The following is a 25,774-nucleotide window of genomic DNA, read 5'->3' as shown; positions in this document are numbered from 1 at the left end:
GAATCACCCCAGTCAGGGTAAATCTGCCACCGAATCAAGACGTGGTGCGTGTCGCGTCGTCCTATATACACCATGTCGCGCATATAGACGCGAAATTTTTCTCGAGAAAATTAATATTTCGTATCGCGAATCGAACCTCTCGTGAAAATGAAGAGAAATCGCGTGGCAATCGCCATCGGAACGTACCCCCGCGTTTACTCGTCCTGTGAACAATGTGAATCGTGCGTAGTAAAGTTTTGATCGGACGAAAAACGAAATATTGCTGCGAAACGATCGTAAACAGGCATTTGCGATGATGTTAAGATCATTCTTCAAGGAACGTTACATTATACTCCGGTTATTTTAGGCCCTAAACGGGGCCAGTTCGCGAGAAGAATCTTTCCGCCGTTTTCATGACGCTTTTGACCGAGATACACGGAGGTATCAAGTGCATCGAACTTTCGGTCGGTTAACACCGAAAACGGCGATAAAGCCGCAAAATCGAGACGATACGTTGTGAAGCATGGTTAACGACATTCTTCGTTCCCGTGGATAGAGTGATAAATGGCGTTCTCGTTTAATAGGAACGCGAGAACTCTTCGAAGGAATTACGTCCGCGAGCGCATCACGGCCTAGCGTCCTCATCATGGAATAAACATTGAATTTTCGACTTTTATCGTAACTCACGGCAATCGCCGGAATCTTCCTTCATTGACACGTTTTCGGGGCAAAGAACTATTTCAAGAATCGATACCCCCGATTGGAAGTTGCCTGGTGTCCAGTTGCCAGGTGTAGATCGAAGCAGAAACAGATCGAAGCGTGCAACGTATATTCGAGAATCGTTGAAATAATTCGACCGCCGCCGCGTCTCGACAAGAATCGGCTGGAAAGTTTTCCGCGATCCGATCACGGGAAAACGATACGTTTCCGACGCGCGTTTTCTTTTTTTTCTATCGTGACGAGTGAAAGGTGGTAGTGTTGAAACTTTTTAGCATCGACCGCCGGCCAGGCGAGTGTGTGTGTATTTATTTTCGGCTTATTTCCGCGCAATCATCGGAAACGTCCTATGGGAAACGTGAACGAAAACACTGGGCGTCGGGAGAATTGGTCGAGCAAACGAGCCGTGGTGTCGGAACGAATGAAATTGAACTAATCTCGCGTGACCCTCGGGTCACCGAATCTCGTGGCGTTTATTGGACGTCAAGAGCATATACACCGTTTTCGTGGAATGTCGACACGACCGCGATAGGAATTTGCCGCGTGGTGCTAGCATGACAGTGGATGGACGATGTGCTGTCATCCAATGAAGAGGATGTGAATCGCTTTAATATCAAAGTGAACGCGCCATCAAATAGTCGCGGACATGGCTTTGAGGTGGCAGGCGAGGCTGTCCATTGCTGCCATACTCTTTATGTGTACAGAAGGTAATTATCAATTAATCTAAACGGTATTCTGAATACTAGAAACGACTACGTTGCTCCGTTTAGATCGAAGTCGGCCAGCGTGGGTTGCGGTATACCTTGGATTGATTCGCGTAGAGATTTGACCACCTGATCTAACGGACGAGTAGAAGTTATTCGATTGAAAACGTAGCAGCTATAGGGCGGCAAAATGGTACAGCTAATGGAATTACCGGCGTGCATGCGTGCGTGCGACGCGAATTTATCGTATGCATTATTCATAAGTCTGTGGCCCTGCCTTGCGAATGATACGCTCCGAGAGAGATAGCCTTTTCTTTCCGGCGTGAAACGCAACACGGTCGTCGTCGACTACACGAGTCCTGTTAATATCGATCACGTAAACTAATTACGCAAAGTGGCGCGACGCGGCGCGCTTCAGAAACGTATTATGCACATAGAACACGCGCCGGATCCTTTTCAAAATTGAACCTGACTATTTCTCTCAACCGTGAATTCGCGCGATGATTTCTATTCCGCGTCTCACACCCCGTTTACATTATCGCTTAGGGGTTCTTACCTTCTAGACGAACGACTTCGGTAATTTGGCTCGATACTGTACCCGGCCACGGCCAGACTTTGTTCACGGTATAATCCGCGCAAAGTTTAATCCAGTAAATTAAATGTTTGCCTGGTACTGTGTAAAGTTGAACCGCGAAAGTTTCGGGTAAGCTGCTAAAGATCGCGGGAGGTGTTTCCCTGTGTTGAGAGAAGTGGCAAGTACAGGCGGTGCTCTAACAATTTTTTCATTTACAACGCTCTCTAAGGATACAGTTACCTGATTATTATTTATGGATATTTCCCCGATCTTCCGATTGGGATTTGTTCGGAGATGTTTCGCTTTAATTGCGAGAATCCAACGATCAGCAAGTGTAGAGATACGCAACTTTCCGCTAATGCTAATGCGTTGGATAGCAACGTATTAATTCGTTGAAAATAACTGAAATTAAACCGCGCGTATCCTTGGCTATGAAATGACTCCGCCGAGAGTAGCGAGTTTTCTCATGGAGTTTGTCTTTCCTCTTTTTACCAGCAATTATCATTTCTCAAAAGTATTTCCTCGTGAAATAAATTGCGTCCTATATATTGTTTCAAGTCTGCGAACATATTTTTCCTCCACTCTTGACTTCTTGGATGTGAACGATATTTTTATCATAAATCCAGAAAGATGATTATCTCTAGAGTCAGTAAATCGACGACCTAGTAACACTTTTTCGCATGGCTCTCGTTTTTATTATAAAATCTCACTTAACCGATTTCGTCGATCATTCCGTTTCGTTAATTCGATCGCTTTGTGGGTTCATTGACACATTCATGATCGAGATTTGATTAAATTCACAGTCGAATTCGTTTTACGCGACTGGCTTTAATTACAATTAAAGCGAAATATTATATCGACAACCCTGCTTGTTAATTACGGCCGGTTATCTCATTTACGTGTTTCAACGATTGATACAAACGAGCCCGGGAAGTTATCAGCGACATTTCGCTGTCCAAATTCGCCAGTAAGAATGTACGATTTTACAATAACGACGTTAGAATATAATTTATGCTAATAGCTGTAGTAAAATCCGATGCATTTTATGTATGTCGTTATTTTTACGTACACCAAGCTAACTGGCTCTAAACAATGCAAGTAAAATTCATCCGACGGATAATAGAATAGCTCTTCGCAAAAAACATTCGCCCCTTTTCATTAGCATGATAAAACGGGAGAAACCAAAAAAAAAAAAGAAGAAAAAAAATATGTACTTGGAAAATTTCGCTAAAATACGGGATCGTGGAGTGCATAACATAGGTAATCGCAAAGCTACTACGATGTTAAAAAATCGGTACGGTTGATAAGATCTGTAAGGGGAAAATCGATTCGATTTCATTTTTTATTTCAATGAAAACTACGCGTTGCGAAAAGCTTGGATTTCCCGATACTCAGAACCATCACAAATGGGAATTGAAAACTGAGCTTTGATCAGCAAGTTTCCTCGTAGTTCTGTATTAATGAAATCATTCGTCTGTATTCGCTAAAGTTCAACTATTGGTTCGTTATAAAAATTTCAATTATCGTTAACCTCGATTTTTAACGTTAAAAAAATTGGAATTTATTTTCTCGTGCGAACAAAATTAAGGACGGTTGGATCAGAAGAAGAAAAAAGAAAAGGAGGGAAGAAGAGAAGAGGAAAGCACGAAAATGTAACTTTCGACAAGAAATTGTAACTTATTTTATAGAGAAGAAATGATACTTCTTCTAATCGCAGCCTTTGTATTTGTTGGTCGCGTGCGTCGTCGTGTCTCCGCACAATTCCGTTGGTGGCTATTTCTTTTCACACGGGCATCCCGGCCAAACGTAAAACTTTTGGAAATCTTATCTTATTGTCTCGCTTCGTCGCCGCCGAGTTTTGTAGGTTTCGGTGGATGCTATCGAACTCGGTCGACGGAGGAACCATTGTGATTCCTTTATCTGGATGATAAATTGGACTATCCTCCTTTCTCTGCGCGTTTAAGGAAACCGATCGTGACTGCCGTTTTGTGGCAGAACGATTTGTTATAATTTTTGAGCGTTCAAATGATCGTAAAGAAAATTCATTTACAAAACAGGGGATGATTCGTTTCGTCTTGGGTTTGCTTGCTCGATTGCTCACGGAAAGAGTAAATCTACGGTGAAGAATGATTTTCATTCGCGCGTAGTTGAGAGGGAAAAAGATCGTTTACGGGGATTAGCGAAATTGAAACTGCGAGGAGTTCGTCTCATTTTCTCGGCATCCGTTATAAAAACGGTAGAATCTTCTTTCTTAATTCCTCCGAGATGCACTGTTTTTCTTTTTATAATTCTCGCTCGTGGAAACTTTCCAGCGTTGCCAAAGCGAACGACAAAGTCGAAAATACGAAGTCAAATGATAGCAAATTGACATTTACGTAATTCGATCTCCGAGCAGGTAAATTGTAAATCCGTTTATGGGGACGTTGCGGATGTCGAACATCGTGGTTCGTAGTAAAAAACAGTTCCGTCGCTAACTTTTTCTAAAAAAAAAAGAACCATTTCGCGTGCACCAGCGATTTCTCATTATCGCGCTAATTTTATATTCGACAATCCGATTCGATGAAACTTTCAATGGTCTGCCCGATCGGAAAGTATAGTATTACTTTGAAATAACGTTTCTTGGTAGTTGGCAGGTGCTCTGTCAATTCGTGAAGTTGCTTCGGTCGCGGAAGGCCCCTTGGAGGGAGCAAGAAACTTCGTTTCCTCGGAATCGCTTTATCTCGCTACTACGAAACCCGGAAAGAATGACGAACCTTGAAATAACTTTTCGCAATAATAAAACGCCGCTTCCAGAGTAAGAGTTTGTCTCGAGTCGATCTCGTAGCCTGGGGCGCTGCTCGTTACTCGACCGGATTTTCTTCCGGTCTTTCCTGCGCTTCGAAGGAGACGCGACCGACCAATGGGAAAATAAAGTAGCTGGTAATTATTTTCACACCTTGCGAGATTCAGCAGCTTTCGCTTTGTTCGTCCTAATCACGAAGAAAGAACGAACCTCCAAACTTTCAGTTCATCGCGCCAACGCTCCTCGTGTAATTTACGTTGAATATTTCTTCGCTGATGAAACTCGTGTTTATTTTGGATATAATACGATATCACTTCCGTAGAAAATTGTCCAAATTTCGGACATTTTCGAAAGATTTGACGATACGTACGTGGACGCGCGGCACACTGCGTGCATGGTGTCGCGGCCTTGTTAATTCAAAGTCCTCGTAAAGTAGGAAACATTAAGTTCCGGCGTGTTTTAATTACGAGCCTAAGCGCGAGCACCCTCGACCCGTTTAAGCGTGGGAGTCTGCACTAGTCTCCTGCTGCATTTCCGCGTCACGTGACGGCTGACGATAAACTCACAAAATCATGGCCGTTCCATTATTTCGCGACGTGGCCCACTTGTCCTATAATGGATACGTCGTGTCGTCGGCTCGTGTTCATGGTAGATGGGCAAAATCGACCTTTGCACACTGCATTTACACGAGAAAAGAGAGAATAGACAGATAGTAGCTCCAGACGAAGCTGTGTGGAGCGTGGGGTGGATGCGAGACAAAAAAAAAGCTGGAGGGACGCTTCGAGCCTTAATTAATCGCTTTTATCTTCTGCTACTCTCTTGAAACGTTCTCCTTTTTCCTTGTCCTCCTCTCTTCCTTCGTCCTTCTTGTATTTTTTTCTTCTCTTCTCTTTTCTCCGTTTCGGTGACGCGGCACGAGAGCGAGGCGATGCAGCTCGTCGCAGCGGAATGAAGTAATGAAATCTGATCTGAGATCGTTAACGGCTCTAATAGGTCTGATACGGCGATAGATTGCAAGGATGCGCATTGGAAAGCTCCTTAACCTTCCGTCGTGACACGGCAATTTATTATCCTTTCGGAAGAACATTTTTTCACACGCTGCATATTATCAATAATAATTTTGCGACGATTTCCGGTTTTTTTTTCACGCGATCATTTTCCCGTTAAAATTCTTCGAGATTTTTCCAAGTACAAATTGTACTCCTTTCTCGCTGCTAACAATAATTCTCTGCAAAATAACTTGTCATTTAATTCGGAGCTATAACTCACGATCAATATATCGTTGTTGTACAAGGCAGAGCTTTTTATCTTTGAATTTTATTTTTTTTAAATTAGCCATCTACCATCGTTGCGACGGTGAATGTTTATTTGTTGTAGCTATAATTGCCCGACCAGCGGAAGTTTAAAACGTCAACGGAACAAATAACGCGGCTAAAAATTGCGTAGTGATGGTTCAACCATATAAATTACAAAAGCACGGCGTCATTGTTATTTAAATTTTTCAGTTGATTTTTCCTTCCCAATGGTGGAACGGATGGATTTAGTTGGCATTTTCTACGAATGTATTTACAATTGTATTATTGTGTAAATATAATTCGCGGTTTCATCCTTTTGTGAAATTTATTTCCATTTTGTGAATTCGATATCATTTCTGTTAATCTCCGTTAATAAATAAATCATATTCTTAAACTAAAATACATCCAATATTTATCAATAATTTTCCTATAATTCTTTCGTTGCGATCGTAGCAGCTGCAATCGTATCCAGAATATTTCAATAACACGTTGATTTTTCGTTGCTCCGAGACAATCGTATAACATACGCGTACGTCGTTAACCTCCTTCGTATGTATAATGATATTAATGTAAACGACACAGTTGTGATAATTTAAACTAATGTTATCTTGACCATAATCACTGTTTGCGAGAAAGTTCAAACTCTCTCTCGAGTTTTCTCCTTATATCCACATGCTGTTTGTCTCGTACGCCACACAAACGCAAATATCGATTTTTATCTAATAAATATCCGTGATAATGAGAAAGGCAACATAAATGGGACGAGAGTGGTTGGAAACTGCGCGAATCTTGTTCGAGCGCTCGAACTAGCGACTGGAACTTATCGCGGCGCATATATCAATATTCCCGTCGTTTTACTCGCGTCTTGCTTCCACCTACAAATCATCTCTGCGGCGGCATGCGAAAGTTATGCCGACAAACCACGTACGCGTACACCACGTTATTTATTTCTCGCAATCTGTGACGACGGAGAAAAAAAATAAATAAAGCAGCCTGACCGCATAGCATCGCGCAACGCGCGCCGAGAGACAAATCTGTGACGTGTCACGCGACCAGCTCCGCGTGATTAAATTACATTGCCTATTTAAAAGATAAGGAGAACTCTGTTATCGAACTTATTTATCGGACCCTGCGGGCTTAACGGGCTGGCCATTCGAGGGAGACCGATGTGCCGCCTTACGGTTTCACCCAACCCCATTTAATTCCCTGAGTTACACTAAATACGCACGTGACTTGGCGGAATAATTTACCGCGTCCTGAAAAGAACAGCTTGTACTCATTTTTCCTGAGCGCGCGTCCCAGTGGCTGATTAACCTCACGAATTCCTCTATTGCATAAATTAATTCAATTCGCGTGGGGCAATTGTATTTTTACTGGCACGCAGACCGATGAAGTTTGAGGTGAAATTGCGCCGGATAATTCTTTCACGCGGGTTTTCATGCAACTCGGAGAATTGGAATCTCGCGATGATCCACCGTGAAATAACTCGATGAAGACCCGTTCGTTCAGAGCCCTCGTCGAATAGATGCGTTTTTCTCGCCTCCCTTTTCTATCGTATTTTCCGACAATAATGTATTTTTCGGTCGATCGTCAACCACGGTATTTTTGTTGGATTTCAATCGTTGTGCCGTGATAGTTCCGAGTGTCTTCTCGCGTACGGAAGTACCGTATGAGCGTACATAAATATACGTAAATCTCGAACAGCGCATTTTATTCGATTCGAAGTTAATCGGCAACATAACCGGAAAGTACAAGTTGCGGGAGTCGAAATAAGACGATAACTTCGAGGAAAACGATCTTTCTCCCGGGTGGGACAGACCGATCTAAATATTCAGATTGCCGTCGACGAAACCTGGAATTTCCTCTCAGTATTTTCCTGCTTGAAAATTGTGGCGAAATGCGGATAGAATCAGACCGACAGCGTACTAGAAATCTCTTAAACATCTTAATCTCCTCAATGTGATTCACGTGCGGATCGTCTGCACCGAAATATACCAAATACTTTGTTGAATCGGGAATTTTAGTTGAAAGCGGTGCAAATCTTAAATACACGCCGATCTATCTCTAATTACGATTTTTCTATAGATGGACAAATTTGTGTATACGTATTATATATACATCGTTGGAAACTATACAACGTGCTTCATTAGAGAACGGATTTACATTTCGAAATGTCGGCTTACGTTCGGAGAACTAGCCTAGAAGTTCTGTCATCGTTTAGAGCATACACAGTGGTGTTAACGTTTAACTTGCAAACAAGGCACATTTCGAGCTCGCACCAAACTATAATAGATCTTGCGGAGTTAATCCACAGACGCAGTATCTATTATTCCTATTATTACGACACAGTGTAGCGGTTACGTTAGTATTCTTTAAACGGCTCTGCATTAAGTTATAACCATTGGATACATCGGAGGACGACACACGGAGCGATAAAGCCTACCGCCATTCGATCCATGAAGTTTCAATATTCGTGAAATATCGTTATGCGTCCTCTCTATTGCCGTACATTTTTATGGCAGCGCAATAATCGCGACATGCAATATCCACCCGCACTTTCGTGTCAACCGTTTCGCCGCTATCCGGCCGTTTCTTTTCCCTTGTGAAACGGTTGGGTCATTTCTCTTCGAGACGAATAGTAGATACTTTTCTTCCTTAACGTCTGCCTTGCTAGTTCCGAGCTTGATCCTACGGCTTACTCGACTAATTAAAACGCTCGAATTCCTAGGTAGCTCGACGTCGACCGTGATAATAGCCGATTTTTGCGCACAAGCGCCTAATGCGCTGAAACAACGGCTGTAATATTCGTTTTTAGTCGACGATGAGGATAACTGCGTCGCATAACACGAGTCACCGTTCATATCAAACGGCAACGAATGACGACGGGTCCAGTTACCAGAAGTCAGCGTAAGAGAGAAAAGGTACCCACGGTAGTACAGGGATGAGTGCAACCGGCGAATCCGGTTTTTTCTCACCTGGCTGAAAATGAATGGGTCGCAATTTGTCGCACTAGCGCTCGTCCATAAGTCATTGAAAATTGTCATTGCAATTTATCACGGACCCCACGAGTGTAATTTTATTTTCACCGGATGGAACTTTCAACGAGATCCATCGTTATTTTCCATTAAGCGCGATTTGCCGACGATAAGGAATGCTAACCGCGTTCAATCATTCTGGCAATTACGGTCATCTCGCGGCTGAGTTTCTTTGTAAACTCGAGGGAATACCGGGAACTTTGCTGCCTGAATGAAATATCTTTGCAGAGTGTACATTCGCATGACCAACCGCGTAGGCAAGCATTCATTCGTCCAGCTATTTGAAATGGCGCGAATCACGGATATACCAGCCACTTGAATGAAAGAATATATGTATTCGTATCGCGGCAGCTTCAGCGAAGCGATTTTCGGTATCTCGCAGTGCGGCTGCAGTTGCTTGAAAATATTCGTGACAATTTCTCGGGATCAGGTTACCAATTGTAATTCAAACGAGAACCCCAATCTCATATTTATGATCGCGGTGCACAAGAAATTTCTATCGTCATGAAATACGTGCATCGATTACCGTATCAACCGCTACTCGATGCAATCGATATACGATCCTTCCTATAAAGTCATAAAGTACGTTTATTTATTTTACAGCGTGAATTTTATTAACTGTCGTATATCATCTACGTACCCATATACGAACTTGAATAGATCATCATATTATATAGCTGTCATATGTCTATAAATATTCATAAGCTGCTAAAATAACGTCCATTAACACGTGTACATCGAAATAAATGGAAGTATAGCGAGTAAATTGTACGTGCCGGAAAGAAAAACTGCGCCCTTTGCCGTGTCCTGAAAGCTTTCGAACGAAATTCAACGTTTCATGTTATTCTATGAATACTGATCGTTCTATCTCACGAAACGTGAACGTGTCGACAAATTCGCATCGCCCTTTCTTCATTTTGTTTATGTGGTAGGTCTGACAACGACCAAGGTACGCGTAATAATGTGTTAGTGACACATTGCTAGAAAGTCGCGGTGTGGGAAGCGAGCTCGCATACACGAGAGAGACAAAGAGAGGGAAACTGGGAAAGTCGGGGAGGTGACCTCCGGAGTGCACGGAAAAGCTCGTTATAAGCTCTTGGAGCTTAGTTGTTGCTACAGAATTAATTAAAACCGGCACGTGGTAAATCACATAAAATATCTACGAGTAGAAACGTGCCCCCGACTATGTACACGACGGATTTAATATATCGCTATTATACTGATCGCTCGATACGGATAATTGTACAGACAAAGAATAACTAATATCGTTAAACGTTCCTCGTCGATGATTTGCGCTTCTTTGGATATAGTAATCGAAGATTGTAATTAAACTTCGAATTAATAACCGATAGTAAGTTTATATGTAGAGGTAAGTTATATCGATAGCGTCGGTACAAAGATAAAACGTTACGCACGAGACTACGGGAAAATTCGTTTTCTTCACGCTAGGCAATTGAAAAAGTAAGTTACGCAGGAATGCACGTCGAGAAATTAGCATAGCTGGAGGGGCGAGTCGGGGATCGGCTGCTGTTCATGTATATTAATAAACCACGTTATCGCAAACGCATTTCAAGCGGTTGGACGACTGTATCGGACTTTTCTTCCCCATGATGGATTACGAGAAAAACAACGTTGAACGATACAACCCCTGCGAGCTAGAGGAGGCCTTTCCCTTCGCCGTTCTCAGCCAACTCATTCTCCATCTAATTCACTCTAAAGCCGAAGTGTAATGAGCTCTGATCTAATCTAATTCAGTCTAATCTCCCTCCGAGTATAGATATAACCAACGGCTATTATGTTGCTCCAAGCAGTGAACTATGGAGTCTTATGTGCGTCCTCCTATTAAAAGTACCCCTATTCTTGTACTCGCGTGGAACAGCTTATTTAAGTACAGACTCGCGTAATAGTTTTCCGTTATCTTCCGTTTAAAATGTTCCTACTCCTTCTTCCGCGTTAATTCGACTAAAGAACAACGGCGAATGAAAGCGTCGCCTCCGCATACACCTTGTTTCGCAAAATTAGGTATTCAACAGATGCGATAAATTCATTCGTCTTTTAATGAACAACTTTGGCTGGCTTTCTTTATCTGGTGAAACGATTAACGGTAGCTCGTGGTGCCATTTATTGCTAGTAAATTTTTAGTCGATCTTTATTAGCCAATCTCTCGTAGAAGCGTGCGCGCCAATTTAATACAGGGAACGACCGCAGTAACGATCACCATGGAAATACAGAATTAAAGGAACATTAATATTCGATAATTTTAATAGATAATTCAATAATCAAGAGTTACGATTCACCAATGTTCGGACTTTCGGAGAAATTTAGGCGTTGGTATTTACGTTTTCATAAACATTTCAACCACGGTATCGAAAGACGAAACGAATTTAATACACGACTCGAATGCGAAATCTGATTTTCGACAACCGCGCAATAACGGAGCAATTTGACCTGTTACTCTTCATCACCGTGAAATAACAGAAACATGGGTATGTATGTATGTCGGTTTAAAGTCAATTATTCGATATGCTCGCGGACAATGTTATTCGGCGTTAAGACCAAAAATGATTGCATTTTTCCCCACGGTGTCCGTCAAAACGTTCGTGCCATTGTTTTTACGAATGTCCACCGCCGTCAGAAATGTTACCAAAAAAAAAAAAAAAGAAAAGGACGATTGATCGAGCAATTTTTCTTTATTGTTACAGATACGCTCAGTTTAGGAGATCGTACGATAGACAACATGGATCGTCACGCGGGTCAAAATAGACCGCGAAACCAGTTGCTGGCAGATCCTTCCGGGCTGAAACCAAAGGTGGAACCTACGTTCGACTACTCGCAGAACACCAACGTGACAGCGCTAATAGGAAAGACCGCTTATCTCACGTGTAGAGTTCGCAACCTGGGCGACAAAACCGTAAGACCCTTTGCTACATTCATCATCTTTGATTCCGATCTCTATTGTCCGTTTACGTTACGAAAGAATTCGTGCTCTTCTATCGGGGCAATTTCCAATCGTTCCCGAACATTTATTTCCATTCGAGAGTTGTTTCTAACTTGCAATGCTGGCATAACGCGGAAAATTGCCAGAGACAGCTTAATGTCCCGGAAAAATGCTTGCTCGTATACTGTCCACGTTATTCCACGGAATTTCGACAAATTTGTGGCAGAAAGGTAATCACGACAAAGGCCGGTGCGCCGTTCGCTGAACAAGAGAGGAAACCCGATCTTCGTAAGGACCTTAGGAAAGCGATTTGCAGGAAATAATCGAGTTGCTCGGGCTCGACTGGACGCTAATCGACCTTTAAGGCAGCTGGAAACTCAATTTTATCGCAGCTCGCGGTTCCGACGTTGCAGGTATTGGTCGATCGAAAGTAATGCGCAGGTATTCGCGATATTCGAGTTATAACGCAACGATCATGGTCTCGAATTATTATATGGCGCGTGTACCTCGATGAGAGGCTTCACCTTTGGAATTCTGTTACCAAGTAAGTATCTCGTTTGTACCAGCTAGCAGATGTTACGTCACGATAAAGCTAAGAGGATTCCGGACACGGAGTTTCTTAGCGTCAGCTTCTAACATTGAAACAACATTTTACATATTCGATGTTCACGCTATCGCGTATAAACATACTTGCATGGATAGGAAGGTAACGAGTATCGTTTCAGTGATAGTTTATCGTTCGTAATTTTATAAGATAGCAGCTAAAATCTCGGAAAATAGTCGTTTGGTCGGATTAAGTTGTCTGCTTCTTTCGAAAGAGAAATCGCGCCATCTTCTAGTTATTAAATCTTCTACTTTCGTTTCTCCAGAAAGTTTCATAGCTGCGAATACATTGCAGCTCGTAGACACAAGCTCGAGCTTGATTAGTAGCAAATATACGAATAAAATTACGGCGAAAGAACGAGTGCAACGAAGATCGGGGTAAAAGAGACGAGATCGTAGCTGCAAATACGGGTGCAGCGCGGAAACAAGGCCGTTCAATTTCGGTATTTCGGGGTGTGTAAACCGTATTAAGTAAATTCATTATACAGTCGAGGGCCGACGTACCTTAATTTCATTCGTTGTTCCGCGTCAGCCGTGAAATTCCATTTGCCCCACGTCCGAATTGCTAGGTCATACGGATTTCCTCGATACGTGATTCTCATCACTTCGCTCGCTACCCAGACGCTTTGACTCTTTCGTATTATTCACCAGTGAACGCAACGCTATCCTTTTTATCGTGTTCGTAGCATTTTTAAATATCCGAGTGGAAGCGGGTGCGAGAGTCAATTTTCAATTACGTACGTGACAATTTTATTTTACGTTCTTCCATGTCTATTATTTTGAACGTACTATCGTAGTTTTGGTTACCTCGATGTCGCGATGTATCGTCGTTTCGATGGCTAAGTTCTCGAAAGCGTTAAACTGTTTCTGTTCCCTTATATGAGATACAAGGGAGAAATAGCAGCTCCTTAGACGCTGTCAAACCTCTAAACTTCTTCGACTAGATACGCTAAGTAGTGCTAACACGGACTTGTCCTCGTAGAGTTCGTATGCGAATTCAGAGTCGCCGGAGGCAGCTGCCTTTCCCCGTTTACATCGAGGGATAAATTACGGAAGATGTATCGGTGAACGTGCGAGACCGAAGATTCATAAGCTTTCTCACGCAAATGACCTGCGCTTTGTGCACTAACTTTCAGTGCCGATTATTAATGTTCTCGCCGTTGTTGCGACGGCTATTGTACAGGCGTTTTGTTAGGAACCGAGTACACGGTAGGTCGACGAACTAATAAAATTCATTGTTCATATCTGCGCGTGATACTCTTGATTTTACTGTTCAAATTTTCTGCCAGGCATCGATCGTTTAACAAGCGTTAAGGACGTAATAAAAATAACTACCTTCGGTAGGGTTAAAAATATTCAAAAAGGGTTAAAATTACGAAACTTTCACATTTGCCAGGATATTTATCAATTTAAACGAACGAGTTAACGGGTGAGCAAATTTTCGTCGCGTCTTTTAAAGCGATCAGTCTCCATTTGGAGCATAATCGAAAGAGTTTCAATCCACGAGGTCACGGTATCGGAGGTCGTAGACGGAAAAATCGTCGAGACTTTTATTAATGTCGAATTAAACGCGAACATCGAAGTCGTGCTTCGGTCTGGCTGGCGCGTTTCAAACGATTCAGATTGCCCAGCTGGATGAATCGGTTATCCGATTACCTTTTCCCTTTTGCGCTGTTAATAGTTCTTCGGCGGAAAAGTCAATTTCTCGCGCCAATAGGCTACGAAATAATTTCTACGACACGATATCCGTCTCTGACTTTCGTTGCAATTCGTCAAAGTGAGGTATCTTGACTGGCCACTGACGATTGCCTACAATCATGCTGCGAAGGAAACAATTCTAATTGAAAGATGAGAGACGGGGGGAAACTCGGCAATTTTTCTGAATCGTTCTCTTAACGTCGTTACCTCTGAGGAAGAGCCTGAATCGAATGCCAGTTGTAAAGTATGGTAGATCGAATTGCTGCGTTTCAAAGCTAGTTGCTACCCAGCCTGCGTTTCTGAAAATTGCAATTCTACTTACCAGACATGCTTCTTGTGAAAGCTTTCTTTTGCGTGACTTACATCGACATAGTCTCCGAGAGATCCGAATGAAATTCTACGTAGTCGTTCGCCTAAGTCTCGCTAAAGCGTACGCAGATGACTTTTGGTTTACCGTGAAAGTAGAAGCGGATGAATACCGGTCGATTGGATTCGTCCGTTTTCGGATTTTGGTATATTCGCGTCTGCACGACGAAAGTTACTTTACCGAGGCAGACTTCTCCGAAGTTTACTGGATTACTTTCTCGGTAGAGGTGAGCACATATATGGCTGATGAAATTATCGTCGTCCCCGAAGACGCGAAAGTTCAACAGGAGCCGAAGTTTAAATGTCCCTATCGTCGGAACAAATTATGTATTATACGCCAGCCGCAAAATATTTGCAGATAACGGAAGCGCGGCCATATTGAAGTTTCTGACCTCTCACCCCGGATTCTTGAAATATTTAGTGGCGCGACATGACGAAACGAATGTGCAATATTGATCAGGCGACAACGTTTATCGTCCCTCTGCGCGATTTACAAGAAATTTTTAAAAGATTTTCCAAAGTTGTTCCGCCGGTTGCGATATTCGGTAGCTTAATTCTATGTTGACTTAATGCGTGTGTCGTGCATAAGCAATTTATGTGACGTAAGTTTTATCACGATTTCCGCGTCTTTCAACCAGCGAATAGTATCGGAGGCAAATCGTTTGAACTTTGATAGAAATTGTATATTGTTATCAGCGAATTCGCTTAACGATCGGTCGCGTCTATTCAAAGCAGTCTGCTCGATCTTCCTCGATTACCATCATTGAACCCACTTTGAAATTCCGTTTGCAAAGGTATCCTGGGTGAGGCACAGAGATATTCACATTTTAACGGCAGGGGCGTATACCTACACGAGCGATCAGCGATTCCAAGCGCTTCACAGACAAAATACAGGCCAAAATAGCGAATGGTCTGAATGGACTCTTTGCATAAAGTGGGCGCAAGAGAGAGACCAAGGGCTCTACGAATGTCAGATCTCCACTATTCCCGTCAAGTCGCACCAATTTCGCTTAAACGTTGTCGGTAAGTTTATCTCATCCGTTACATTATGCGCTACTTATACCGGTTGCGGAGTTCGTAAAATAATTTTCAAACTCTGTCACGTTCTCGAATTAGAATCTCTATACGTAATCTATATGTATGGCGACTGTAACGAAACTATCGGTTTTTATTACGTTTCGCATCGGTTTCTCGGGATTTCAAACGAGGATATGGAATACGCTCGTTACCTTGAAATCGCGCTCTTCTCGCAGAGACATTTCATAAATTAATGATCCAGATGTATTAACGTCGCCGGGGGAGAAACTTTTGAACCTAATTTCGGAGAGTGCGATACGACCGAAGCGGGTCTCGTTATTTCAATTACAATGACCTTGGCTTTCGATGAAAAGCTTTGGCTCGTTAGTTCTCGCGAATCGGTAAAGTACCCTCGTTCTCTTGGCTCGATGAATATCGTCTCCGAGAGGTTACTCTCGCGAGAATAGTTCCCTCGGCTCGTGAATTTTTGTATCGCGTAGGCGTAGAGCAGTAAGGATAGTATGAGTGATCGAAACGATGGAGGAAAGTACCGTGAGTGAAAAAAAAAGGAAGTCGTTCTTTATCACAGTACCGACAGCGACGATACTCGGAGGTCCAGATCTGTACGTTGGCGCAGGCAGCACGATAAACTTGACGTGTGCCATACACTTCAGCTCGGAGCCACCAGCCTTCATCTTTTGGTACTACAATGAGAACGTTTTGAGCTATGACAGTCCCAGGGGCGGCGTCTCGGTGATAACCGAAAAGGGTAGCGACGTCACCACCTCTTGGCTCCTTATCCAGACGGCGCAACCCTCGGACTCTGGGGAGTACAGCTGCAAACCCAGCAACGCCAATACGGCGTCCATCAAAGTTCATGTCCTAAATGGTGAGTGTTTACACGCACGATTACGTAATCTTACGATCCGTAACGATCGTCGAGCGTAGTGTTAACCCGGATATCAATTTAGTTTTCTCGAATCTCCCGTTACAAAGTAAATATCGGGATGGATTTGTATATATTTATACAGATCCGAATGTAAAAGCGAATTACTGTAATTTTTATATCTTCGTTGGTATATCTGGCAATAAAAAAAAAAAAAAAAATAATAAATATTTTCTATCGATCCGATTTTATACAGCTCTTCCTAACAGGACAATGTTTCTCACACAAACGGCTCCGGCTTTCATAACGTACAGATTTATTTATGGTCGGGAAGTTCGCTCCGCTGGTCCGAGCTCCGCGAAATAGTATATATTCGCAACGATTTGCCAACGAGTCGTAAAAACGGGAGGAAATTATTTTAGCACTGTCCGGTGAAACCGTCGTTGACGGTAGTAGTAAGTAAAACTCTGTCCGTTGTCCGAAACGAGTTTCACAGCTGATTCGAGCATTTGAAACGACCATGTCGGCGAACTCTGGATGGTGTAACACGAACCGTTGCATCGACCAACCTAACAGAAATTTCGCGGGGGACGATCGCTTTTGCATAAACCATCCCGTTAAAGTGTTCGCTTAACCCGTTAATATTCTCGCGAACCTGACTCGTGGGTGTGTTAATTCGCACGTTTATTTCCGTTCGTCGGCAGCTGGAAAATTTCGGCGAGTATCGCTTGCACCTGTCCTCTCCCAGATTTCCTCGGCATCTGGGTCCTCGCAATCAGCCTATCAGAACTTGGCAATTACGCAATCGCCAAGTTTTGCATGTTTATTCAGTGACGCTCTCACGGAGCAAAACGAGTTTCAGCGTAGCGAGAATGTTTGCCATGGTGTTCGCCGTTTCTCCATGAAACACGTCTCGAGAGATGGTTGCGTTAATGCAAGTTTAAACAAAATTTTCGGTATTTCCGTTGGTTTCGTACCGCCGTCCCTGCCTTTTGGTATTTTTAATAAACACTGTTATTTCCAATATGCTATTTCCTGCTATCTCCATTCTCTCAATGATCGCGATCTATCGTATTTTCTTTATAGATTTTCACGCAACTACGAATACGCAATTACATCGATCTTGAAGCGAGTTATCGATACAGAAAATTTCTCGCCAGAGATAAATCGTTGTCGTACAATTCTTGCGAAGGTAAGTCGTTCCATGGTGGACAATGAGAGGCGTGTCGATCGCAGCCGACAAATTTCAGTCCGTGTAAATTACGCGGATTCCAACGTCCGCAGGTCAAGGAATTCTTAGGAAGTGGCACGAACCGGACCAAAATCGAGCGGAAATTGCATTTCAATCCGTCGCATAAAATACTCTGGTTGCCGTGGGCGTCGTTTAACGAAGAAAGGAGCAACGAACGGAACTTCGACACCGTTTCCAGTCTTTCAAAACTGTGCTGCCAGTCAAAGTACCATTGAGAAATATCACGGAGAAAAAATTCACGGAAACGTTGAAAAGATATTTTTGCGAAACCACCCGTCCTAATTCTCGAAACCTGTTCTCTCTCTGTCTCTCTCTCTCTCTCTCTTTCTTCCTCTACCTCTCTCTTTACGCATTCATTTCGACGAATCTTTTCTTCGAAGATACCTTGAGCTTTGATTAAAACGTCTCGATACCATTCCACTGACTAGGATGAATGATTTAGGTTACACTTTTCTACGTTCACCTATATTTTTTCACGAGCAACGCAAATAATCTCGCTATCCTTTACCCTTAAAACACCTCGTTTATCGTGAAGAACTTATTTTCTCTTCTTAGAATTTGTTGGCTTCTTTAAAGTCGAGGAACCGAGATGTAGATGGGGAAAGGAGAAACATCTCGCTGTTGATACAATTTAACACTCAGTTCTCTTAACTATTGGAAGGAAATTTTCTCGTGGAACAGATACGCGTAATTTGTTTCTAATAAGATGTATTGGAGCGCTTGTAACCGAGCTGTCCGTCATGTTTAGGCGTAATCAAAGCCGTTTGATCTTTGAACCTCATTCGCCACAAGCTGACTTCCAGGAATCCCACAACTTCCAATATTAATTTAATAGAAGACCGATGAAGGACCGGTCACGCGAGAAAGTCGAACAAAGCGTTCTACGTGCGACTATGTGCAGTAACGATAATAAGAAAATTGTTTAATTCTGACGAAAGAGAATGGAAGCGTGTTAGGCGAAGATGAGAACGAGTGAATTGTTTGTTGCAGGCGAGCGACCAGAAGCGATGCAGACCGGAACGGCGGGACCTATTTTATCCTCCAGCTGTCTTTTGGTGTCTCTGATCATTTTGTACATATCGTCGATGTAAATGAACGTCGAATGAAACTAATCACCGTTACTGCTACCACTCGTACGATTAAGCGGGCAAGACACTGTAACGACCTACGAAAGTACATATTAGGGGGAAAATTTGGGAATTTTTACGAACCAAATGACGGGAGTAAATCAATTTATAGTTTATCGCGGTTACTATGTATACGTTTAAACAAATTTTTTGCGTATTCCATTTCAAGGTATTCGCTGCGACATCGATGCATCCACCTTGGCGACGATTACACGTCATGCGGTTGATAAGATGCGGAGAAAACAAAAATATTTAGAAAGTATAAGCCTTCGTTTATAGCTCCATGTAGGCGAAAAATAGCAAAATAGCAGCATGGTGAAAAAAATGTTGAACTTGTACGAAGAAATTGAACGACTTTGCTGATGAGAAACGGGAAAGGAACTATAATCAAAAGAAGCCGTACGTGGGGCCGTAGACAATAGGGTTTTCCTACGATAATTTTCGTACGTATAGTTCCATAATTTTCCACGTATAGCTTTTCTTATAGTCGAAGCATAGAAAATCGATATTTTTACAGCGTCCCCTTACAGTGTCTTCTGCCCTTTAAACAGAGCTCGAGCTTGTCAGGCCACAGTCACGTTGAGATCGCTCTACTGTTTGCAAAAATCAACGGGACTGGCAACGAATCGATCTACGAATTTCGCGTGTCTATCTAATAGCATCGTGCTCGAGATATAGAATATCACGAACGCAATGTAACTATTCGCACTGGCGAGTCGTTACTCCGACATAGTTTACAACTTTCACGTTCGATCGTATGTTTGTACCTGTCAGTGAGTCGCATTCGCGCTAATTTTGGTCATCCAGTTCTGGTCAACCACAGCTACAAAGGTTTCCCGTCGTCTCGTTGTAAATGCAAGAATAAATTTCGCGGAACGAGCACAGATCTTCCCGAACGGCGTCGCGGTCCTCACAATCGTTCGTATTTCATCTCGTTGGTTACCACTGATAGCGTGCGATCCGTATACGATCGCAACGAGGCAACGACGAAACAAGAAACGCGGAGAAAACGCCGCGTCACACGTTCCCCGATAATCGGCGTATCGAGATTTAATGTGTTTGTATGTCCCGAGAATGCTGGAATATATTGTGTGTTGGTCGAAAAGCGTGTAGTTAGAAGGACGTCGACGCTAATACCGAAGGTAAAGATGGTATGCCAAGGAAAAGTTGGTTCCGTTGGAAAGGAAACAAAGGAGATTCGATAAGCCACAGTGAGAGAAATCGATTTACGAGAGGCGTAAAACCGAGAAACAACCATCCCGCGGCAGGCTGCACGACCGGTCGAATCTACGAAATGCAGGATGCGCGAGACAGCATTCACGAGGAAATAAAACGTGACTCGATTGCAAGATCTCGTGCTTCCCCTTTTCGAGGATCGAGGACGCACGGCTATCCAGTTGACGAAAGTAATACAGGAGAAATGGAGCAGCGGTCTCGAAAACCGTTGATTAATCGATGAGACGGATTCGCCTTTTCGTCGCGTCACATAGAACCACAAGTGAGACAGATAACACGCGTTATACGTCGAACCGTCTGGTGATTTTTAACGAGCTGCCGCGTACCGAGCAAGTATAAACGTTAAAATTCGAGGAGAAAATATCGTCGTCCCGCGTGACAGCTACACGCGTGATACGAATGTTAATATATCTCGGGGCGAGCGCATTACGGCTACCGCGGCTGAACGTGAATCATTGTGGCGTGTCGGACGAAAAACGCTCGCAAATCCCTTCCAGCCGATTAACAGTCAGAAACGCAAACATTTCTCGATTGAAAACAATTACGGGGAATTATTGTTATCGATCCAGTCGAAATAATCGTTGCGCTTTGAGCTAGCGGAATTCACGACGACCAGTCGCGTTCTAATTTCCAAACGTTTACGATGTTCGTTTATAAAGCTTATCGATTCGTGTCAACCGGGGAATATTCGATGAATTAACCGGATGATTTTTAGCTCGCCCTTGTACAAACGGATTCCAGCTTTTAAACGATTTTGTTCGTGCCTCTGTGATTATCCGTTGACCAATTTTACTTCGAACGCAAACTTGTTCAAAATTATACGAAACATTTTACTCCGACAATAGACTCGTAAACGAAGGAACCTCGAAGCGTACAAATTTTGTAAGCAAAAGTCAAGTAAACAAGATGCGTTCCGTTCCGAGGAATTATTCGCGTTATTCGCATCGAAAGCGTTCGACAACGATAGTTTCGGAAGCGATCGTAGCGAAACCAGGAGTCGGACGCAAGAAATTCTGCGACGTTTGATCGATCTGTCTTTACGGTCGTTACACGTCGTAACGACGTCGTCTGGACAAACGCGAGCGGAAAGCGAAAGACAGCGGTACTCCGGGTGCGACTACACGGGACATAGCTCTGGACGTTCGAATTGAAAGCTAACACAGCTGGCAAACTACGACGCGACGGACGATGTCGCTCGCTAGATCTGTCTGTTTGCCGTTGGTTGAACGGGTATTAGCGTCGACGACCAAACACGAGAACCTGTACATAGCGTCTGTATTATAAATTGTGGCCGGGTGATGATAGTTACACGCCGACGACGCAAGCGTAAATGCGTGCACACGCGTTGCGTGCCACGCGGTATTCTGCCTCGTCACGGCGCTCCGACTCTCTCTCTCTCTCGTCCGAACACCGGTGTGCTGGATCTAGTAATCGCGTTTACCGCGTGAAAATCGAGTTTCGCGGCCGAAGTGGTTCCGTGTGAACGACCCACAAACTGTACGTGCGAACCTGCGTCAGGTTTCGTCGGTGTGGCTTAATTATCGGACGCCAGATCATCGCTAATATTCGGATTTTACTCGCGAATGGTCGAGAATGGCGCACGAAAAAGCGAACTGTCGAAAGCAATAAGTCAAATTTTTGAAAGTAAGCGGTGATCTTGCTTCGTTTTCCACGCAATCGAAGAGTTTCCGTTAGACTATTCCGTCGTTCATCCTGATCGATGATCTGCAAACTCTGTATGTATGTATCTCGAACTTTTAGACGACTTTCCCCCTAAGCCGTACGAATCTTTTTACTACTGTGTACATTTTTCCTTCCTTTCAAAGGCTTCCCGTCGACTCTGCGTACGTGACACCGTAAAATGGTTCTGTCGTCTACGCGCGTAATTATAAGCAGCCGCATTGGGATCGACGGATCATCGTTCTGGATCTACTTCGTTCGCGACATAAAACGACGAGACAATTTTCACTTTCTATTTGTGTGTGTTTCCATGTGATATCCTCGCAGATACCCGATGAAAGTATCGCGCGGATCGTTCCTCGCGTCCAACACAAATCGAATCTCCCTCGCATTTTTCTGTTCCTACCACGGTGGCGATTCTTTCCTCCAACTTGGATTAGATGCGCGCGAATGGTCGAAAAAGTCGAAAGGGGTCGAAGCGAAGAGAGGGAACGAGGGACGGCTAGAGCTGAAACCCTAGCGGAGCCAGTCAACGATCCGGAAGTTTTTCGAGGGTGAAATAGAAGTTCCAGTTGATACACGTGCGGCCGACGAAACGGAATGTGGCCTCGTTCGCGTACACTCGAGAGAATAATTGCGTGGACCTTAGGGGGAGCAAAAGTTTCGGGATTTTTCTTCGCTTTCAGCGGAAACTACGTGAAACGGATAGGTCGTGGTCCATTAAGCAGCATCGTAGACTCGATCTCACCTCGCGAATTGCTTTTACCTCTTGCGCGTTCGCGAGCAACACAACGATACGTTATTTTATTTTCGTTCTCTTCCTTTCTTTATTCGTCCTATTGATAATAGCGTTTCGAAGTTAACTCGCGAAATTCTATTACGCGCTGGCCGATGTACTCGACCGGTTGTTACTAAAACGAGAAACACGTTGAGACGTTGCGGATAATCTCGTTCGGTAATTTCGTTCGCTTATGTCGCGTTGTCACTGCTACGATAAATCGTTTTAGAATTTTGGAAAGGAGCGAATCTTATTTCATTCCGAATCGTTGCAGGCTGTAGTAATTGATAGTCATATAAAAAGATAAAAATTCTCGGGGGACGACTTAGAGTCAGCGTTTTAAAGGAAATCGATGAACGAAGGCACTTCGAGGTCGGTCCGCGCATCGTGTTCCGCGAGTTTCTCGAAGTCGAAATGTCGCGCTTTGCGTAGCATATGAAACGTGAAACGAGGTAAACGCTGCATTCCGCCGGGACAAAAGGGAAACGAAAAGAAAGAGAAACGCGTCGAAACAAACTCCGCATTCTGTTCGTTCCGACTGGACAGGCTCGTTGCGAATTGAATTGCGCCTGCGAATAGAATTCGATTTGGGGGGTTGTCGCACTCCGCTGGTCGGCTTCGATTTTGCTCCCCTGACTGTGTACAAATTGCTTTACCCTTGTGTCGGCCACTTTGTTTCGGTATTCGCGGTCTTCTCATCGCTCCTCAGAGAAAAAATGATATCGCGATGCTAACATAAACCGTGGGAAAAGGGAAAAATACGGAAGGACGGTGGCAGCGATCGCGGCTCTGCGAGAACGTCGCGCTTAATTCTTCCCCGATTCTCTTTCGACGCGATTCGACTCGTTTCGCGATGCACGCGTTACCGCGACGAACGACGCCATGTACTTTCCGTGTCTTCGACACGACAGACTAGCCGATTAGACGAGAAATTCACAAGCGGACAATTCGCTACATACAGCGAAACGGCCATTCGGCGGTGCAAGCGATTACCAAAAATAAAGAAGAAAAAATGAAGAAACGAAAACGGCGCGTCGTAGACACACTTGGCAGCCTGTAGCTTTTAATCGACGATACTAAACGAGAGCGTATGACGCAAATGCGAACGAATTAAACAGAGGGAGAAGATAAACCCTGGAAGAATCTGTAATCGCAGTGATATCGTTAGATTAGATAGGTATATTATTGTACATACTATAATATTACGATGTTTAATAAATAAAAACGTTGAAAGGAAGGGGACAAGAGATGTTTCGCGGCTTTTTTCCGGAGCCATGCTGCCAGTTGCCTGTGTTTCCTTGCTTTCATAGATTCAAGAACCGGTTTCTTCGAGCCACGGCACTCTTCCTTTGTCGCAATTTCTATCTTTCAGGTCGTTCCGTGAAAACGAACGGATCCCGGAAGACAGACGGTAGCTTTTTCAGCGCACGCCCTTCTTCGGGAGTCTTTATTCGGACTTATTCCGAGCCGTCTATGATCCTTTATCGCCGACACGCTCCCTTTGCCGATGATAAGTAACTAAGGAGTATCAAAGGACCTCGTTGGCACCGGTGACACCCTTTCACACTGCATTAATGTCACGTCGATGCATTCTTCGCGTTTCTGTTAGCAGCACCTTAATCAGAACGAACCGGTAAACATCGAAACGAGCTAATGCACGAACTATCGGGTTTCCGCAATTATCTAATTTCTCGCGTTCGTTTTTCATGAAAGAAGAAAAAAGAAAACATTTCCACGTTGCGATCCATTTCGGTCTCGTTAATGGAAACTTTTACAACGGGGCGGCGTAACAACTAGAAGAACTTGGGACTTTCATTAGCTCGTAGAGCATTAGTTACGTGACCGACTCGTAGTTCGTCAATTAGATTCAAGCATTTCAACGAAGAAAGGCGCGCAACGTTTATAGTTATCCTGATTAAGCGGCCAGCACGTCATGTCACTTTTTAACGCGATTTCTCATCGTAACGACCGATCAATGGAGGCATATTTTGCATGTGCTTCGATAATATATTGTCTCGAAGCGAACCTATTTTAATTGAATCACGATGAAACGCAACAAGTACAAAACGCGTCCGTGAACGTAATTTTATATGTTGTACGAGTATACATAGCGAGGAAGAATAGCGATTGCAACGAAAATAAGAATATGGAGGATCGTTTTTGATAGAAAAGGAAGCGTAGAAAATACGAACAATGTTTTTCAAATTGTTCTCTGAAATTTTAGTGACGTGCGAATATCGAACAATGATATTGGAGAAGAAACACGCGTAGAAAAATATTCGTAATACAGAGTTGCGAAGGCGTCACTTGACAAGGCTATGAAAATTGAAACTTTAAACGTCGCGGATACGGTCCGTCGATTCTTAATAACCGCGAACTGGCCATGCTCCAAATTAAGGCTAACTGGCCGGGAACAAGACATCTTTTTCCAAGTTTTACCGAGGCTGAAATTCGCTGCTCGCGACGTGCTGTTTTCATCGGAACAGGCGGGAAGATTGTGAAAAAGCAGAGAGAACCGTGTTTTCGGGCCAGTCGAAAGGAAGGAAAATTGGTCGACGAACAAAAGAATGGTAAGTACTAACGAGCCAGCGGAGTTAACGCGCATCGAAGCAGGTGGAAAAAAATTTCATGACGCGTTCAATTCGGGTCGCGTTTCAAACTTTTGCTCAATTTCCCCTAGCGATTTTTCCCGGACACGTGCAAAAACGTGCTTGTGTATACGTTACACACTTTGCATCTCAAATTATACGCACTTTCAACTTTGCATCTCTATTAAAAATAATTGCGAACTTCGATCCAACGCGAAGAAAAAGAAGTAAAATCATCCACTACCGAAACTCGATGCATTTTTCTTGTCGGTGGAATTTCTAATTATCCGTGAAATTAATTGCCGGCCGTCGTGCAAGCCACCCTATCATCGGGTTCCCCTTGAGTTCTATATTTGTAATGCGCATCTTTTTTCTCTTAAGAGAAGGTGAACAAAACGAAATGGCAGCCGAGAGGGAGGCGAATTCCGCGTACAGAATTCCGTGTTTGCGTCGACCGGCTTACGAGGAGTCAACGTTACGAACGAACTGTGCCTAGCAAACTCCCAAGGTAGGTTTAAC

The 25,774-nt window shown here is 43.5% G+C and overlaps 1 protein-coding gene across 2 annotated transcripts; it reads left to right on the top strand.

Annotated features, from left to right (window-relative positions):
• Positions 1-29: 29 nt before the first annotated feature.
• Positions 30-23,909, top strand: LOC122570486 (cell adhesion molecule 2-like). Of its 2 annotated transcripts, XR_006317824.1 has the most exons (6): positions 30-1,403; positions 11,789-11,997; positions 15,486-15,714; positions 16,298-16,597; positions 18,837-19,416; positions 19,491-23,909. XR_006317824.1 is itself a non-coding variant. In XM_043732854.1 (5 exons), the coding sequence occupies exons 1-5, from the start codon at positions 1,343-1,345 to the stop codon at positions 18,935-18,937; spliced, it is 900 nt and encodes a 299-aa protein (XP_043588789.1). In that variant the 5' UTR covers positions 30-1,342; the 3' UTR covers positions 18,938-23,909. The 2 variants fall into 2 exon arrangements, 1 of the variants encoding a protein (XP_043588789.1); XM_043732854.1 differs by having other exon boundaries at positions 18,837-23,909.
• Positions 23,910-25,774: the final 1,865 nt, after the last annotated feature.

This window comes from Bombus pyrosoma, linkage group LG9 (assembly GCF_014825855.1).
Source record: "Bombus pyrosoma isolate SC7728 linkage group LG9, ASM1482585v1, whole genome shotgun sequence".
NCBI classification, from domain to species: domain Eukaryota; kingdom Metazoa; phylum Arthropoda; class Insecta; order Hymenoptera; family Apidae; genus Bombus; species Bombus pyrosoma.
Note: the sequence above shows the minus strand (reverse complement) of the source record. Positions and strands in the feature narration are given on the sequence as shown.

Excerpts from the sequence above, each read along its gene's own strand:
- LOC122570486 (XM_043732854.1), top strand. The coding sequence starts at position 1,343 with ATGGCTTTGAGGTGGCAGGCGAGGCTGTCCATTGCTGCCATACTCTTT. Across the intron at positions 1,404-11,788 it reads ACTCTTTATGTGTACAGAAG|ATACGCTCAGTTTAGGAGAT; the intron begins GTAATTATCAAT and ends TTATTGTTACAG. Across the intron at positions 11,998-15,485 it reads GCAACCTGGGCGACAAAACC|GTATCCTGGGTGAGGCACAG; the intron begins GTAAGACCCTTT and ends CCGTTTGCAAAG.